Source organism: Delphinapterus leucas, chromosome 13, assembly GCF_059928025.1.
Source record: "Delphinapterus leucas isolate spDelLeu-1000000601 "Yukka" chromosome 13, BTC_Dleu_Yukka2, whole genome shotgun sequence".
Lineage (NCBI taxonomy): Eukaryota > Metazoa > Chordata > Mammalia > Artiodactyla > Monodontidae > Delphinapterus > Delphinapterus leucas.
The window spans coordinates 72,665,901-72,684,588 of NC_143141.1; the positions used below are offsets into that span (position 1 = coordinate 72,665,901).

General features: G+C 39.0%; 1 protein-coding gene across 9 annotated transcripts in view; it reads right to left on the reverse strand.

Moving 5' to 3' along the window:
* BABAM2 (BRISC and BRCA1 A complex member 2) overlaps positions 1–18,688 on the reverse strand; it is a 462,266-nt gene that overhangs the window by 292,811 nt on the left and 150,767 nt on the right. For all 9 annotated transcript variants that reach the window (XM_022574181.2, XM_089923326.1, XM_089923328.1 and 6 more), the window contains one exon: positions 10,429–10,623. In XM_022574181.2, coding sequence (XP_022429889.1) covers positions 10,429–10,623 — 195 coding nt within the window. The remainder of the gene's footprint in view (positions 1–10,428; positions 10,624–18,688) is intronic.

Consider the following 18,688-nt stretch of genomic DNA (forward strand, 5'->3'; position numbering starts at 1 on the left):
TCACACGCTGCTGTGCGAGGTGCAGGCAAAGGATTCCCTCTGTGTTTCATAATGTTTCCGTAAAACCAGGTCTTTTCCACTTGACTGGCCTGGCTGCTAAAGGAAACTTGAATTTTCTACTGATGCTTGTATTATATTAAAAAAAAAAAAAAACAGTAATAAAGGCCCTTTTAAAAGTCAGTAAGATTGGGGGCTTCCCTGGTGGCGCGGTGGTTGAGAGTCCGCCTGCAGATGCAGGGGACACGGGTTCGTGCCCCGGTCCGGGAATGATCCCACGTGCTGCGGAGCGGCTGGGCCCGTGAGCCATGGCTGCTGAGCCTGCGCGTCCGGAGCCTGTGCTCCACACGGGAGAGGCCACAACAGTGACAGTCCCGCGTACCGCAAAAAAAAAAAAAAAAAAAAAAAAGTCAGTAAGATTGGAAAAGCTATCATGTTTACTTTAAATGTCTGGAGATATAAAGCAATTTAGGTATATACACACGCACACACACACACACACACACACACTACTCTTAGTGAATAAACTAAAAAACTGAGGTATAAACTACTGTGACCAAGATCCTAAGTACTCCTACTGACATACAGGTCAGAATCCAATATAACAAATTCCATTACGCAAACAGTAAAATTGTGAGAGCCTCTGCCATGGGATCATTTATTTTAAATAATGCTCAACTCATAATAGTTCCATGTGGTTAAAAACAAAAACAAACAAACAAATCTGGACAGTTCCAAGAAGTGACTATTATAGATTTGACCACCATGCTACACTCCTTCCAAAGGAGAGCCACAAGTTTATCCCTGCCACAGGTCAAATGCCATCAGAGCATAACTCCCAAGTAGCATAAATTAAAGGGAGATGATGAGAAGCCCCCTGTATCCCCTGCTCCCTGTGGCTGACTGGCGTCACTGAACACCTACACCATCCTCGTGGCCAGCGGTGAAAAGGCCATCCACTTCCAGACCCCCTCCAGCTATTCTGATCCCTCTCTGAGCACTCTCGCCCTCCTCTCCCACCATTCTAGACCAGTGCTGCCCAAGAGACAGAGAGATAGAGAGAAGGAATGCAATACACAAATGTGAGCCATATATACATATGCCATTGGAGATTATTTAACATTTTCTAACAGCCACATGTAAAAAGATAAAGAGGGACTTCCCTGGTGGCCCAGTGGTAAAGGATCTGCCTTCCAATGCAGCAGTGGCCTGGGCTCGATCCCTGGTCAGGGAAATAAGATCCCAACTAAGCCCGCACACCACAACTACTGAGCTCACGTGCCACAACTAGAGAGCCTATGTGCTGCAAACTACAGAGCCCATGTACCCTGGAGCCTGCACGCCACAACTAGAGGAGAGAAAACCCGCGTGCCATGAAGAAAGATCCCGCACGCCTGAATGAAGATCCCGCGTGCCACAACTAAGACCCGACATAGCCAGAAGTAAACATTAAATAAATAAACAATAAATAAATCTTTTAAAAAAATAAAATAAAAAGATAAAGAAAAACAGGTGAAATTAATTTTAATAATATGTCCCAATATATCCAGAATATTATCATTTCCACATTCTATCAACATTTAAAAATTATTAACAAGATCTTTTTTGTGCCAATTCTTTGAACGCTGCTGTGTATTTCACACTTGCATGCATCTCAATTCAGACCAGCCACACTTCAAGTGCTCAACAGTCACTTATGTACAGTCAGGGGTTCCTGTTTTGGACAGCACAGTTCAAGATACTTTTCCATTAACATTAATTCCTATGTTAAGTTAGTTACTCCCTGTCACAAATACCTGAAGAGCTACCTGAGCTACCAAATGCTATGAACCTGGAACACTCCTGACAGGAAGGTTGGTAAATGTCACCTGGTTAGTGGGAATGAACATGGGACCCGTGCCTCTTGCAGCTAATATGTTTTTTCCTTCTTCCTCCAAATACTATCTGAACTTACTGCCTTTACTTTGTCTTCACCACTTCCCTTGCTAATACCCTGAAATCTGTTCCCCCAACCTCAGAACCCCTCCAAAACTACTCCTGGAAAGATAAGCAACGCTCTCCTTCTTAAAAAGTAACTCTCCCTTTCCCCTTGTTTTCCATACTTAATCTGCACCTTGGTGATATCAACTTCCACTGGCCCACATATGGTACTTTATGATTAACAGCAGTTTCAGAGATAAGACAGGAGCAATCACTGAACTACAATTTACTGAGCAACTACTATAATAAGTTACTTCAAATATATACAGAAGAAGGCTAATAATAATAACAATAATACTTTGTATTACACAACTCCACCGTTTGCTTAATTTTGTTTGCTTCGCACACAGGGGATCTAATTTAATCTTTGTGTCAAGGTTGGGGTGACAGAGTAGTTATCTCCAGCAAAGTGACACAGGGAAAAGCTTTAGTCACACACACACAAAAACTAATGACAGGGGCTTCCCTGGTGGTCCAGTGGGTAAGACTCCGTACTCCCAATGCAAGGTCCAGTAGGTAAGACTCCGTACTCCCAATGCAAGGGGCCCAGGTTTGATCCCTGGTTGGGAAACTAGATCCCGCATGCATGCCGCAACTAAGACCCAGCACAGCCAAAATAAATAAATAAGTATTTTTTAAATACAACTAATGATAGAATTAGAATCCAAAGCTCCCACCTCCCAGATCACTTCTCTCTCCAACACATTTCTAGATGGCCTCTGCCCTAGAGGAGCTTACACTCTAAGCACACTGCTCTAAAAGTAATCAAGCAATGAGGCCATAAGAATGAGGCGGCTCTAATGCCTTGGTAGCCAACTTAAGCCAGAATCAATTCCTGTAAATGGCTCAAGGTTAAGAAGAACAGCCAATCCCAAACAGCCAACTAGTTTTTCCCAAAAAATGCAACCACTTCAGCTCTAGCCAATCAATTTCCTTGCTTTGCGTCCAACTCCTCTCTGTAAAAACCTTGCCTGTAACTCTTATCAGTAGAACGCTCCTAACCACCTTGCATCAGTGTTTGCTCAAATAAACTCTTAAAAATTTTAATATGTCTCAGTTTATCTTTTAACAGTGCTCATATACTTTCCCTTCAAATGTAATATCACAGCAAGATGGGGTGACAGAAGCATCAAGTCATTAACTCAAATGAGGAGCTATCATGAAATGGCTCCTTTCATATTTTTAAATGTTGCCAGAGTTTAATTTATAAACCATAAATTTTGAAAATCTTACTGGGATTTGTGGTCAAGTACAACAAAAAAGGGGAATTGTTTCACATTCTCCAACATGTTATCATTATTAAGAAAATGCCCACAAAAGGAAAAAATCGGTTTCTGAGAAAATGTTTTATCTCACAGATCACCCACTGGTGATCCTTAATATGTAAAATATGTGGCTTTAGAACATCTCAAAACCTTCGTTTCACGACAGGAAAGACAAATGCCTTTAATCAAAATATTAGGGATGATAAACTAACTTTGAGTTCTGGGAATTAAAACAAAAGCCAGGGGCTTCCCTGGTGGCGCAGTGGTTGAGAGTCCGCCTGCCGATGCAGGGGACACGGGTTCGTGCCCCGGTCCAGGAAGATCCCACATGCCGCAGAGTGGCTGGGCCCGTGAGCCATGGCCGCTGGGCCTGTGCGTCCGGAGCCTGTGCTCCGCAATGGGACAGGCCACGACAGTGAGAGGCCCGCGTACCACAGAAAAAAAAAAGGCCAAAGAAAAATTCACAAATTTGCTTACTGCACTCTGTTACCATTAACAGACTGTGGTTCTTTAGCTATAACAGACACATGCAGGAAATGCTGACAAGGCAGTTGACAGATACAATATAAAGTGAGACCTTAGGTTTTACCCATTGAGAAAACTTATAATGTACCTTTATTTTGATATGTTGTAGCAAAACAGTATATACAATTTTAACACCTATAGCTTACATTGTGACATTCATTGAAATTAAAATTCTAACCTTAATAACTCTGTTCAAAGAAGTAGCAGGAGGAAGATCTTTGTGGTAATCTGTATCTTGATTGCAGTGGTAGTTACAGGAAATTACTCATGTGATAAAATGGCATACACATACATTGTACCAATGTCAATCTCTTGGTTATGTAAAAAATAACCACTGGGAGAAACCAGGTTAGGGTATACAAGGCCTTTCTGTACTATTTTGCAACTTCTTGTGAATCTATAACTAATTAATATATCTTTTAAAATTAAGTATTTTAATATATCTTTTTAAAATGATTCTGATCATGCAGGTACATTAGAATTGTTCATTCTGAACAGGTAAGCTTGCATCCCAATGTATCATCTGTTTTTCTCCCAACTAAAAAAAAAATTGGTGTTTACTAAAAATTATAAAACCAGCATAGACTAAGAACACAATCTTCAAAACTCTACTTGCTAAAGGAGATGGACAAAGCAATAAGAGAGGTGACTTCATAAAAAGACCATGGTAAATAATTAATAAAGAGTTTGTGTTGGTTTTTTGTTTGTTTGTTTTTTTAATGTTTACTTTCAAATGTGCACTTGCTGAAATCCTCTAACTGGAAATTGAGGAGGAAAAAGAAGAGTGTCTGCAGTGGTGTGGAGGCAGCACTGTACTTCAAATTAATATGCTTGTCAGAAGGCTGACAAGAGATCAGAGCCCTCTCCCTCTTTCTACTACATGGTTTTTAAATTTTTCCTTTTGCCAGCTGACAGTAAAATGGAAGAGGCATCTCAGGTTTTTAAAAGCCTCTTACTTTTAGAGCAGAAATGGAAGGTTAAGAATGTAAACACGTGTTCCAGAAAGAAAAACTCCGTGATGCAAAGACGAAAACAAAAAGTCACCATCCTCTCAAATGAACACAGGGTGTTGTAATCCAAAGGTATTCAATAATTATGCACAGTCTTGGATTCATTACAGAAAATATTTATCAGATGGACTAGTGGAATCAGGAGAATCAAAATACATGGATTCACATTTAGCCCAGGAAGAACAAATTGACTCATAATATTTTATTTAGAGAATATATTAATCTTCATATTTTATTTCCTATATCAATTTCTTTCATATTAAAATGTCCTCTTGCTTCAATAGTCCAAAAAGACATAACAGATAGGATTTACTAATCTGTAAAACAGTCATATGTATGCTTATAATTCTTGTGCCCCACGTATGCTACGCCTCTAAGTTTTTCTGCAACCACATAACCCCCTGATCTCCTCTTCCTATAGTGCTGTCTATGTCCACCTTCCTTTAGGACCTAGGTCAGTTCTGGTTCATCAGTGAAGACTTTCCTTAGTCACTCTGTTTCTCAGTGATTGGCTCTTCTTCTGAATTCATGTACAGGCAGTCCATTCCATCTGAGATAATCTGTTCAGCATTGCTATTTCATTTTTTACAAATATGTGTTTGTAAATATGATTCTAACACCTTCAAGAGCAAAAGCCAGGACTGCTTTTTTTTACTCAAACTAGCATAGCAGACTTTCCATATCAGTCCTATACCGGCTTAGCCCTACTAAATTATATCTTATAGGTATGGTGCGGCATTCCAGTGCATATAACTATAAAAATAATTTTAAATATTGATTCTGTAGTTCTTCATAATAATTATCTCTTCAAGCTCTGTGTTATCAGAAAAACTGAAAAGCATGCCTTTCAATAACCTAATAAAACAATGAAACGGGGTCAAAGGAGAAGCCCTGTGACATTCCACAAACACCTGATGGCTGACAAAAGGTATAGCCAATCTTTTATGTGGAGCTCTTCCATAGATTCAGACAACTAAGAAAGGAGCCCACAGTCAGTAGAATACTAAGGGAGAACAACTGAATGCTTTACTGAAAATTAGATAATCTAAGTCAATAATATTCACCTTCCTTAAAAGGATAAAGTAAGTTTGCCATGACTGTTTCTTAGTTACCCAGCTGTTGTTCCAATTGACTACTGCATTCTTATTTAAGTGTCTGCAAATCATCCACCTAAAGACCTGAGTGTAATTTCTTTCAAAAATCTCCAGAATGTTTTTGCTTTCTACAATCCCTAGGACCTTCCCCATAATTTCTCAAAGATAATATCTCTGAAGCACATCAGCCAGTTTCTTCAGTGCCCTGAACGAGTCCCCGCTAGAGCCTCCAGAAGGAACGCAGCCTGGACGATAATTTGATTTTAGTCCAGGGAGACCCATTTCGAACTTCTGACCACCAGAACTGTAAGATAATAAATTTGTGTTGTTTTAAGCTACCAAGTTTGTGGCAATTTGTTACAGCAGCAATAGGAAACTATTACAGTCCCTGATTCAAAAAATCTTGGCTCAAAACCAAACTGCTTTCTTTCTGCTAGGGTCCCGTGTTTGTCACCCAAATTCTTGGTCTGGATTTGTATTCCATTAGCAAGCTGTCCTTTAACATATTCCTGAACCAGCATGCCATGCTCAAATATGTTTCATCCTGCAAGACTCACCTTTATGCCCTGTTTCTAGACCAGGAACTAACTCACATGCCTATATTTTTACTTCTAGAGTCTCGGCTCCTGCTTCCACTGGGCCCTCCCTAGGGCTGGTCAGCTGCAAGCTTAACCTCTAATTGTCCACCTTGCCTTGTTACAGGATTCTCAGTTTCTTTACTTCCCCTACGTCCATAATCATTGCCCTAATGCTTACAAATTACTCAATAGTATATCAAAATAAACTAGGGCAAATGTAGCAGCAGTAGGTTTAAAGAATGGAGAATCAATAACATTAAATGAGAAGTTTTAAATATACTATAAATTCAAACTACCTAGCTATTTTAAATGAATTTAAACTTCTACACTCAGAAGAACTATATCTCAAGTATTAGCTGAGCCAATGAACATAATTTTAAAAATTCTTAGATCAGAAATGGTACCATAAAACTGGATATACCTAAATTCAGCCTTAATATTAAAAGGGGGAATTGGGAGGGAAGGAAAATCCTAAAAACTAAAGACCAATTAGTTTGACAGTGATTCCAATCATGTCTTTAAAGGAATCTATCGGCACTAAAGACAACACAGACAGGTTCACCAAGAAGTCATGTCAAATTAACCTAACACCTCTTTTGAGAGGACAACTAAGTTGATTTTTTAATAAGAAAAATTTTGGGATTAGAGGATACACTAAGTTTAATAAAGTTTTCCTTACTATCCATACGAACAGATTAAAGTTTCAAAACAACAGTTTAAAACCTGCACTACTGGTAGAAATGTAAAATGGTGCAGCCATTATGGAAAACAGTACAGAGATTCCACAAAAAAAATTAAAAATAGAATTAGCAATATGATCCAGCAATCCTACTTTGGGGGATATATTCAAAAGAATTCAAAGCAAGATCTTTGTACATACCCATGTGTAGTCAGCATTATTCACAATAGCCAAGAGGTGAAAGCAATGCAAATGTCCACTGATGGATGAATGGATAAACAAAATGTGGCATATGCATGCAATGGAATACCAGGCAGTCTTAAAAAGGACAGAAATTCTGTCACATGCTACGACATGGATGAACCGATGAACCTCAAAGACATTATGCTAAGCGAAATAAGCCAATCACAAAAAGACAAATGCTGTTCGACTGCACTTATACGAGGTCTCCAAAGGAGTCAAAAATCATAGAAACAGGAAGTAGAAAGGTAGCTGCCAAGGGCTGGAGGGAAGAGGAATTAGTATTTAAATTGGTAGAGTTTCAGTTTTACAAGATGCAAAAGCTCTAGAGATCTACTGCACAACAACGGGAACATACTTAACATTACTAAACTGTGTACTTACAGATGGTTGACGGTAAATTTCATTTTGTCTTTTACCACAGTAAAATGAGCAAAATAAATTTACAAAATAACAAAAAAACCTTGAACTGAACACAAGATGATTTGTAACAAGGGTGAATTTTAGTCCTACTGATTCAAAGGCATTAATCATGTATAAAACCTTGGAAAACATGTCCTTTGAGAAAGAGCTGAAGAACAAAAGGGGAAATGTATATTTAACCTAAGAAAAGAAAGACTAAGTGAAATCTAAAAGAATTAACACAGAGAAGGGAACCTAAACTTATTCTGTGCTTAAATAAACTAGAGTTTATTAATTCATTCATTCAACAAATGTTTACGGAATGTAAACAATATGGCAGGCACTGTTCTAGGCGTTTACTATATTTCCAGTGAATGGAACAAAGATCTTGGCCTTGGTGGAATTTTACATTCCGCTGGGGAGAGACAAACAAACAATAAACATAATAAGTAAGTGTGGTAGGCTCCCAGTGATCTCTGGTATTCACACTCTTATGTAATGCCTCCCCTGCGTGTAGACTGGACTTAACAAGTAGAATACATCAAAACTGATGAGATGTCACTTCTGAGATTAGGTTATGAAGACTGTGACTTCTGTCTTGCCCACATACTCACTCCTGCTTACTCGCTCTGGTGAAGCCAGCTGCCATTTTATGAACTGCCCTGTGGAGAGGCCCTAAGAAGAGGCAAGGAACTGAAGGCAGCCTCCAGCCAACAGGCAGCACTATACTGAGACCCTCAGGTCAACAGCCCACAGGGAATTGAACGGTACCAAGAAATACATGAATGAACTTAGAATGGATCCCTCTCCAGTTGAGCCTTGAGTGGCTACAGCCCTGGCCAGTACCTTGAGTGCAGCCTGTGAGAGATCCTCAAACAGAGGGTCTACACAGATTCCTGGCAAACAAAAATTATGATAATAAATGCTATTGCTTTAAGCCACTAAATTCTGATGTGATTATTTTATGCGGCAACATATAACTAATACAATATGTTAATTATATAGTTTGTTAAAAAGAGATGCAAAAGAAAATATAGAGCAGGCTCAGGGTCAGGGGAGGGTGTACAAGTTACAATTTTAAGAAGAGATGTTAGAAAGACCTGCACATGAATGTTTATACAGCATTATTCATAACAGTCAAAAAGCAGAAACAACCCAAATGCCCATCAATTGGTGAATGGATATGTGGTAGGCCCATCAAATGGACTATTACTTAGCCACAAAAAGAAATGAAGTACTGACACATGCTACAACATGGATGAACCTCACACATATTATGTAAGGTAAAAGGAGCCAGTCATAAAAGACCACATATTGTATGATTCCACCACAGGTATACCTCATTTTATTGTGCTTCATTTTACTGCCCTTCTCAGATGTTCCATTTTTTATAAATTGGAGGTTTGTAAACCTTCTGTGTTGTTAGACAATATTTGGCATTTTTTAAGCAATAAAGTACTTTTTAATTAAGGTATGTACATTGTTTTTTATAGAAATAATGCTATTGCACACTTAATAGACTACACTATGTGTAGTGTAAACATAACTTTTATATGCATTAGGAAACCAAAAAATTCGTGTAACTCACTTTATTGTGATATTTGCTTATTTGCAGTGGTCTGGAACCAAACCCGCAATACTTCCCAAGTATGCCTGTGCATGAACGTTCAGAAAAGAAAATCTATACAGACAGAAACTAGTTTAGTGGTTGCCTGAGGCTGGGGGTGGGAATAGGATTAACTATAAATGGGCATGAGGGATATTATTGGGGTGATGCAACCACTCGAAAACTGGATTGATGGTGGTTGCTCAACTTGGCAAATTTATTAAAAACCATTAAACTTTACACTTAAAACAGGTGAATTTATGGTATCAAAATTATACCCAAAAAAAGTTGTTTAAAAAGAATGGGGGTATTAATATAGGCATTGCTGAGAACATAACACATGCGTAAAAACGTTAAGGAGGAAGGATATTAGCCTTGTGAATATCCAGGGGAAATATGCCAGACAACGGGAAAGCTATGCAAAGGCCCTAGGGCAGGAGCATATCTTGTGTGTCTGCAGCACAGCAAGGGTGCTAGAGAGGCTGGAGCTGATGATTTTTAGACAGGAAAGTGGGAGATGAAGAGAGAGAAGGAATGATGGATGGAGGATGGTGGTGACAGGAATCACGTAGAGCTTTTTTACACCTCTGGAAAGACTGCGGCTTTCACTATGAGAGAAAAAGACAGGATATGAAAGTGCTGGGCAAAGGAGTGATACACTCTGACTTGCATTTTTAAAGGATCATACAATGTAAAGAAATTATAAAAGGATCCATATAAGCTGGCTACCTCCAGAGTTACTGACCCCTCTCATCTGACTGGGATACTATATACTGTCTCATAATTCAGAGTTTTGAAAAGACATTAATGTTTTTCTGGTTTCTCAAGGATATCGCCTGGGAAGTTTGTAAAATTTGGAGTCTCACATCCGCAGCCGCAGATATTCCGAAGTCAGGGGCTGCGGATGTGAGACTGAGAAAGTACACGGGCAACCTAAATCATGTTTATCTAAGGAAATGGCCAGGATTTATTATTAATGAATGTCTGAATTGATTATTTTATTCTATTACAGATAAAGTGACCTTTTTTCTCCCATTCTCAAAAAACCTTACCCAGCTGTTTTTTTTCCCGGCATAAATTTCCATGTTCTCTCCATACTGCGGCTCTTCCAGTAACGTCTGGTATTCAAACATGAGGCGGGAACTCTCACGGAGGCGGCTGCATTGAAATTGGTGATATTGTTGCACAAGTTCCTTCACCACAAGTAAGAGACATTCAGGATTTGATGGATTCCAGGAGGCAAGGTTCTGCAGAAGCCAAAAATAAAAGACCAGTAACAAATGCATTTTCACACAAATCCAGTATCATATTAGCACATCAATATAGAGAAAAAGAATAATGAAAATCTAAGAGAAACAGACTACTCTTTTTTTTACTAAAGTATAGTTGATTTACAATGTTGTGTTAGTTTCTGCTGTACAGCAAAGGAATTCAGCTAAACATATATGTGTATATAATCTTTTTCATATTCTTTTCCATATGGTTTATTACAGGATGTTGAATATAGTTCTCTGTGCTATACAGTAGGATTGTTGCTTATCTATTTTATATATATATATAATATATATATAAAAAATATATATATCTGCTAATCCCAAACTTCTAATTTATCCCTCCCCCACCCCCTTCTCCCTTTGTTAACCGTAAGTTTGTTTTCTATGTTTGTGAGTCTGTTTCTGTTTTGTAAATAAGTTTCTTTGTATCATATTTTAGATTCCACATGTGATATCACATGGTATTTGTCTTTCTCTTTCTGATTTACTTCACTTAGTATGATAATCTCTAAGTCCATCCATGTAGCTGCAAATGGCATTATTTCATTCTCCTTTATGGCTGAGTAGTATTCCATTGTATACATGTACCACATCTTCTTTAGCCATTCATCTGCCAACAGACACTTAGGCTGCTTCCATGTCTCGGCTATTGTAAATAGTGCTGCTATGAACACTGGGGTGCGTTTATCTTTTCAAATTAGAGTTTTCTCTGGATATATGCCCAGGTGTGGGATTGCTGAATCATATGGCAACTCTATTTTTAGTGTTTTTAAGGAACCTCCATACTGTTTTCCATAGTGGCTGAACCAATTTACATTCCCACCAACAGTCTAATAGGGAAACAGACTACTCTTAATTTATGATAAACTCAGAGCTGAAGTTAGAAGGGTCTTTTGGGCTTGGTGATTTTTCTTGCCTTCTAAAAATTCTTGCAGAAAATCAAGGAGAATTCCACCGTGGGTAGGCAGAAACAGTAAAGTGTAAAGTAGGGTAGTAACAAAACAAGAAACCTAAACATCCTAGAAGACCGTAATTTTAGCCCTGGAAGACTGAATTTGTTTCACAGTCTTTCATAATTTTAATTTTTTTCCCTCTGCACCTAAATTCAGCATTAAAAGCTAATGTCATTCAACTCAGATCCACAGACCATGTGCATCTGTAATACCAGACATAAATAAATGCTCTGTAGACATTAGCACCCCACAGAAATATAAGCACAATGGTGGTGGTTCAGCCTGAAAAAGATAGGAATGGAGTAGAGATGAGGGAAAATACAATTAGGAAATGCAAAGTTCAAAGAAAAAGAAGAAGGGAATGGCTCTGATAGCTTATGACCAGGAAAGGAGCTGGGAAAGATCTGGTAAGTGTATAGTAGCTGTTAAGCTCTCATTCACTCAACAAATACTTATCAAGTACCTATTCTGTATCAGCCACTGTTCTAGGCAGTGACAGGAACAAGCCAAGTCCTTGCTAAAGGAGCTTACATTTTTGTGGGCCAAAATAAATAATAAACAATATCAGATGGTAATAAATGCTAACGAGAAAAATAAAACATGCATCCCTGAAAAGTGATGAAGGAAGGGCTTCAAAAGGGAAGTGATCAGCTGGGTCAAATGGTGTTGAGAGTAACATGAGGCTTGGCAATTGACTGCTGGGTCCATTGACACAGGTCAATAGTTTGCTCAGCAAGTGCTACTTTGGTGAAATAGAAGCTTGACTGTGGAGGTTTAAAGATAGGATGAGTAGAAAGAAACTGCAGACAGCTAATACAGACAATTCAAACTGGTAACCAGAGGCAGATGCGGGGACAAGAAAAAGTTGTGCTCAGATGTTTACAGCTTGATGGAATATCCCCATAGAGGGGGGAACGTGCTGATGTAATACGGGAGGTGGGGCAAGGTTCCACCAGAGAAGATAACGATTAGGGAGGTAGGGATGGGATCTCCAAGAGGGTTGCCCTAGCAATGAGCACAGGGAGTCCATCCGTAGGTACAGGAGAAGAGGCCAGCTGAGGAGTACAAATGCAGACAGGCTGCCCTAAGTGCTGATAACAGCTTGTGGCGGTTCTCTACTGGGAGCTTACGTTTTCTCCTTAAAATAAGGTCATCAGCTGAGAGTGAGGAAGAAGGAGGGGATATGGGAAGTTTAAGAAGAAGGTGTGAAATAGTCATTTAGAGCAATAAACAATAAATGAACTGGGGAAATGGGGGAGGAATAAATGGACTGGGGAAATGGAGGAGGCATTCCAATTAGCACCAAAAGCCCCACTGAGCTTGAGGTATGATTTTTTTTTTTTTTTTTTTTTTTTTGCGGTACGCGGGCCTCTCACTGTTGTGGCCTCTCCCGCCGCGGAGCACAGGCTCCAGACGCGCAGGCTCAGTGGCCACGGCTCACGGGCCCCGCCGCTCCGTGGCATGTGGGACCTTCCCGGACCGGGGCACGAACCCGCATCCCCTGCATCAGCAGGCGGACTCCCAACCACTGAGCCACCAGGGAAGCCCCAGAGGTATGATTTTTAAGTGAGACCAATTAACATAAATTCCCTTGCCTGGGTGCAATGTGGAGTGGGAGGAATCTGGATTTAACAAAGGTTGGGATTTTGCCAGGTAAGTACAAAAGAAAGAAAGAGGGGCAAGAGATCTTAGAGGGTTTGCAAAAGAATGATCATAATTATGGACCACTGACGTTAAGCCAGGAAAAAGCAAAGTAAGTTCATGAAGGAAGTGAGAGTTAGTGAAAAGGTGGTAGGACCCATGGTCCTGGTAAGCTGGAAGAATTGTTGGAGTTGAGATGCTAAAAGAGGAAAGACACGAGGCGTGGTCAGAGAATGGGATGTTTGCAACTGAGATGATGGAGGTGATCTACAGCGGTACTGATGAGGCCTTGGCTGAGCCTGTGCCTGGCTGAGGAGGTGAAGGAAGGACGAGACCACTAGAGGAAAGGAAGTCAGGGACTGAGAGGCCTGCGTGTTGGAAGGAGCTTTTGTATGAATATTAAATCACCTGGAATCATGGCAAGAGCAATAGTGCTGAGAAAATGACAGTGAACCATGTGCTAAAATCTTCAAAGAATGTCTCTAGATAACAACAAGGAGGGGGTTGTGGGTCCCATTGCCTGAGGGTCTGAGTTTCAAGGCTGGGGGTGGGGTCAGGGAAAAGGGAATGACCTTTCCTTGGCAGCAGCACTGAGGAGCATGAACACCTACCACCCCTCCAAGTTCAGTGATACAAGAGGTGAGAGAGAAATCAGCTACAATTCGCTTGAGAACAGGCAGGGAAAGACAGAATCTCAGGGTAGAGGGTCTGAATGCTCAGGCTTCAGAGTGGTGGTCATCAATCTTCAAACTGGAATCACCTAGAAATACTAATGCTTGGGCCCTACGCCCACCTCCAGACTCTGGTTTAACTGAGTTAATCTGGAGTACATCTTGGGTAATGGGGTTTGTTTTGTTTGTTTGTTTTTTAAAGCTCCCCAGGTGATTCAACATGTAGCAAAGGTTGAGAACCACTGACTTAGAAGAAAAAGGGGTAGAGAAGTTAAGGATATCAGGAACTTTACTGATAACAGACCAGGTCAATACCCCAAAACACCCAATCTCTAGAAATCTAGAAATTTAGCACCTATAAAGGAAAACAGCAATACATTACAAATGTCCAACAGGTAGTAATTATATAGCTTGCTGAGTACTATAGAAGTTCTAAGAACTTTTCGTATATTCAAGTTAATCCTTATGACAACCTATGTTATATTATTATACCATTTTATAGGTGAGGAAACTGAGGCCAAAAGTAGTTTGGTATCTCATCCAAGGTCACAGAGCTATTAAACAATAAAACTAGGTTTCAAACTTAAGCAATTTGACTCCAAGTCCCTGCCTAAGCACCACAGCAGAGGTTCTTACACATTTTAGTCTCAGGAACCTTTTACACTCTTAACAAGTATTGAGGACCCCAAGGAGCTTCTATATATATGAATTACATGGGTTAAATTTACTATATTAAAAATGAAAACTGAGAAATTTTTTTAATATTTATTAATTCATTTTAAAATAACAATCCTACTACATGTTAACATAAAAACATTTTTTAATGAAAAAACTGTATTTTCCCAAAAACTCATGAGACGCATGGCACTGTTTCATATTCTTGCAAGTCTCTTTAATGTCTGGTTTAATTAAAGAGCTGGATTCTCATATGTGCTTTTACATTCAGTGTTGCAATATGTTGCTTTGGCTGAAGTATATGAAGAAAATCCAACCTCATTCAAATATGTACTTTGAAAAAAGAGGAGTATTTTAATAGCCTTTTCAAATAATTCTGGATCTTCTTCTTTGATACTACACCAAAACTCAACAAGTGGCAGTTTCTTAAAGGTTAGTTGCAATGTGGAATCTAAAACTACTTTTTTTTCTTTTCCATTATGGTTTATTACAGGATATTGAATGTAGTTCCCTGTGTTATACAGTAGGATAAAACTATATTAATAAACACTTCATACTCTTACCCTAAATTCCATTTGTCTATCCTATACTTTAAATGAAGCTTTTACTCGTGTATGACTTTGTATCATGCATTGATCATTTAGAAAATACTGATTCACTGAGTTATACAGATCTTCCAAATGTTGACATATTTCATTTATATCATTAAAAAAAACCACATTCATTAATATCATGATCAATCTCACCAGAAAAGTCTTCTATCAAAAGAAAACAAACAAAAGGTAAAGAAATGCATCCTTTAAAAGGATGGTAATTACTTTGCTCCACTGCGTGGGTTGATTTAGGGACTAAATGACAATGGAGACACCACTAAACTTATAGGAAAGATAGGTCTTAAGGGATATCCAAATGAAGATTGATGAACAGAGGAAAAAGTAAGAGCTTCAGCATCCTACACTGAAGGACAGAGGGCCCTTGCTATGAAGTGATTGGACAGAAAGAGTACAAAGTCCTCACAGGCAAACCTCTGGACGTCAAGAGCCTGAGGTCCTTTGGGGCTACTCAAGACCACAGAAGGATATAACAACACAGTACAGAACTTAAAGTGATCATCATATAGCTGGCTATGCATTTCCTTCAGAGATCATCATTAAACACTGATAAATAGGAAAAATACACAATCTTCCATTTCCTGGTCAAGTATTCCTTTCAAGTCCTTGTTCCAGTACAAAAAGAAAAAGCTTTAGCTGCCTCAATTTAAACTCTTAATTCTATCATTTCTCTTTAGCTATTTGGCAAGTTACAAGCTTACATCCACAAATTTTTTTTAAATTATGAAAGCATATAAGCTGGCAAACACCTCTTACCAATTTGAATTCATTTCAAGTGATTCAATCTAATTGTTAAATGCATAGTAAAGACATGCCAAGCAGTCCCTTTCCATTAAATACAACCTCCCAATACATGGAAATGCATTTGACCTCTTTGGCCATTCAATGCAGACTTCACTGGGAAATGACTTAGCTGAAAAACATTCCCATCAAGGGAAGCAGAGACATGCTTACACTGATAAAAATTCCTCTACTACTGCTACTTGACCACTTTTACATATTAAGTAATTTGTGCTTTGAACTACTTGGCCTAAAAGGCGAGAACCCCGAAGATATACAAGATTTTTGGGGTCACTTCCGAAGACTAAAGCATATTTTAAAAACAAGTCTAACAATGCAGGATATTGGGGTTTTCCACTCTCTTGAGTAGGAGATAGAGAAAAATACCCAAAGCTTCCTCAAGGAAAGGGTGAGAGAGCATAAATTAAGAGGCCTCTTTATGAAAAGAAGAAAAATAAGTTTCTCTCTCTGTGCACAAAGTTCTTATTCTGCTTATTTTTGGTAATACATGAAAGAGGAAATCTGAAATGTGGATGGTCAAGAAGAATAGGCACAGGACACATAATATACTAACACAGAAAAGAGTAATGAAAATGCATTAGGAGAAAGTGATATAATACGATAAAAGAGACAAAAGCAAAAGAATTAACTACTATTATGAAACTTTATTCATTCTCACCAGACACCTATGAAGCAGTTCAGGGAAGGTATCACAGCAGTGCTTTTTCCAAGACTGGTTAACTAGAGAGGTTGAATAACTCTGAGGATACTCTAGTGTAGAACCGAGAGTGTAGAATGTAAACCTGACAACCTTCCCCCATTCAGGTCACTAAAATATCCGTTTCTAACCAAAGAATTGGCATCTGCCTCTTTGTAGTCACAACCTGTCTCCCATCTAGCGATAATTTTGTTTGTTTGTTTGTTTGTTTGAGTACGTGGGCCTCTCACTGCTGTGGCCTCTCCCATTGTGGAGCACAGGCTCCAGACGCGCAGGCTCAGTGGCAGTGGCCCACCGGCCTAGCCACTCCGTGGCATGTGGGATCTTCCCAGACCAGGGCACGAACCCGTGTCCCCTGCATCGGCAGGCGGACTCTCAACCACTGCGCCACCAGGGAAGCCCTAGCGATAATTCTTCATTCCTCACTTTGGCTCCCTATCCAGGCTGCCTGACTTGAGGGATGTTCCTGTTCATGTGACCCTCAACCTTCCCACATCTCTCTCATCAATACACTCCACGCACATTATACTCCCAAATCAATGGCCCCACAGATTTGAAAAAGCACAACGAACCCTCAGCTCCTTATGTGAGCAGCATAGCAAAGGATAACTTTTTCAGATGCCTAACTCACTTCACCCGCAAATCACATCTCACTTATTCAAAACAAGGCTTCTCAGCCATACTGAAGCAAATTCATTCACAATGACACCAATATATGAAACAAGCTGGGAAACGATGTACTAGGTTCACAGCGCTAGGGAGATGAACAAGGGAAATAAACAAATTAGCAAATGAGCCCTGGGACCATCACTGTCTAATAATGAAGGGGAAAAAAAATCTTCTAAGGGAAAAAAATTTTCTTTTAAAAAATAAAGCTTCTAATAAAAATTTTCAATCAATGAAAGGATAAAGTACAAGCATAAATTAGAAACACTTCTTTAAAATTGTCTGAAACTTCTTACTATAAAATTTCACCCAACTCTCTAGCACTGTGTACAACATAGAACACTGTACTATATAGCACTAAGTAGGCCTTCTACCTATACCACGCCAAGAGTTAAGACAGCAGAAGCATTTAGAAAGAACATTTTTTTTTACAGTCAGTTAATTTACCATGTAAAATTGAAAGTTGCTAAGATAGTAAATCTTAAAAGTTCTCATCACAAGAAAAAGAAAGCTGTAACTCTGTGTGGTGATGAAAGTTAAATTTATTGTGGTATTCATTTCATAATTCATATACATATCAAATCAAAATGTTGTATACCTAAAACTAATACAATATTATATGTCAATTACGTCTCAATAAAAAGTTAAAAAAACAATATATGAAAAGTATGTAACCTTATTAATAAGCAAAGAAATGTGATTTTCCTGATTTCTTCTTTTTCATAAACTAATATTTCATTGAAATAGTAATATATACATGGTAAAAGTAACAGCATTTTTTTCCAATAGCATAAAAGAGTATAAAGAATAAAGGTAAGTCTCGCTCCCAACCTATACTATCAGATCTCCTTCCGCCACTCTCCAAGAAGACTACTCTTATCCCCAAGCAGGAGCCACACTGGGACTCCGTAAAGTACCAATGTTTGGCCCTTCTTGGGTATTCCTACATATGACCTCTGGCTGTGCTCCCTCGGAGCTTCCTCCTCTCCTCTTTGAAACTCCATGACCTGCTTCCCATGGTTCAAGTGGCTCCCTTGGATCAGGTCTTAGTTTGAACTCATTAGCCTGACTTTTACTCCAAGACAGGGCCTCAGTCCCACAAGTTGTTTCTTGTTCCCCTGGGACTTACTAATTTGGCCTGCCCCTCACCCAGCATTCCCCACAAGAGAAGAAAATCAAGCAATAATTATTAGAAACAAAATTTACATCTTAAATTAGCCAAGTTCTTTCTGTAAACAAATAACTAATGCTGGTGAGGATGCAGTTTAACAGACACTTTACACATGAGAGCACAGGCTGGTACAAGCATTTTATACATATGAT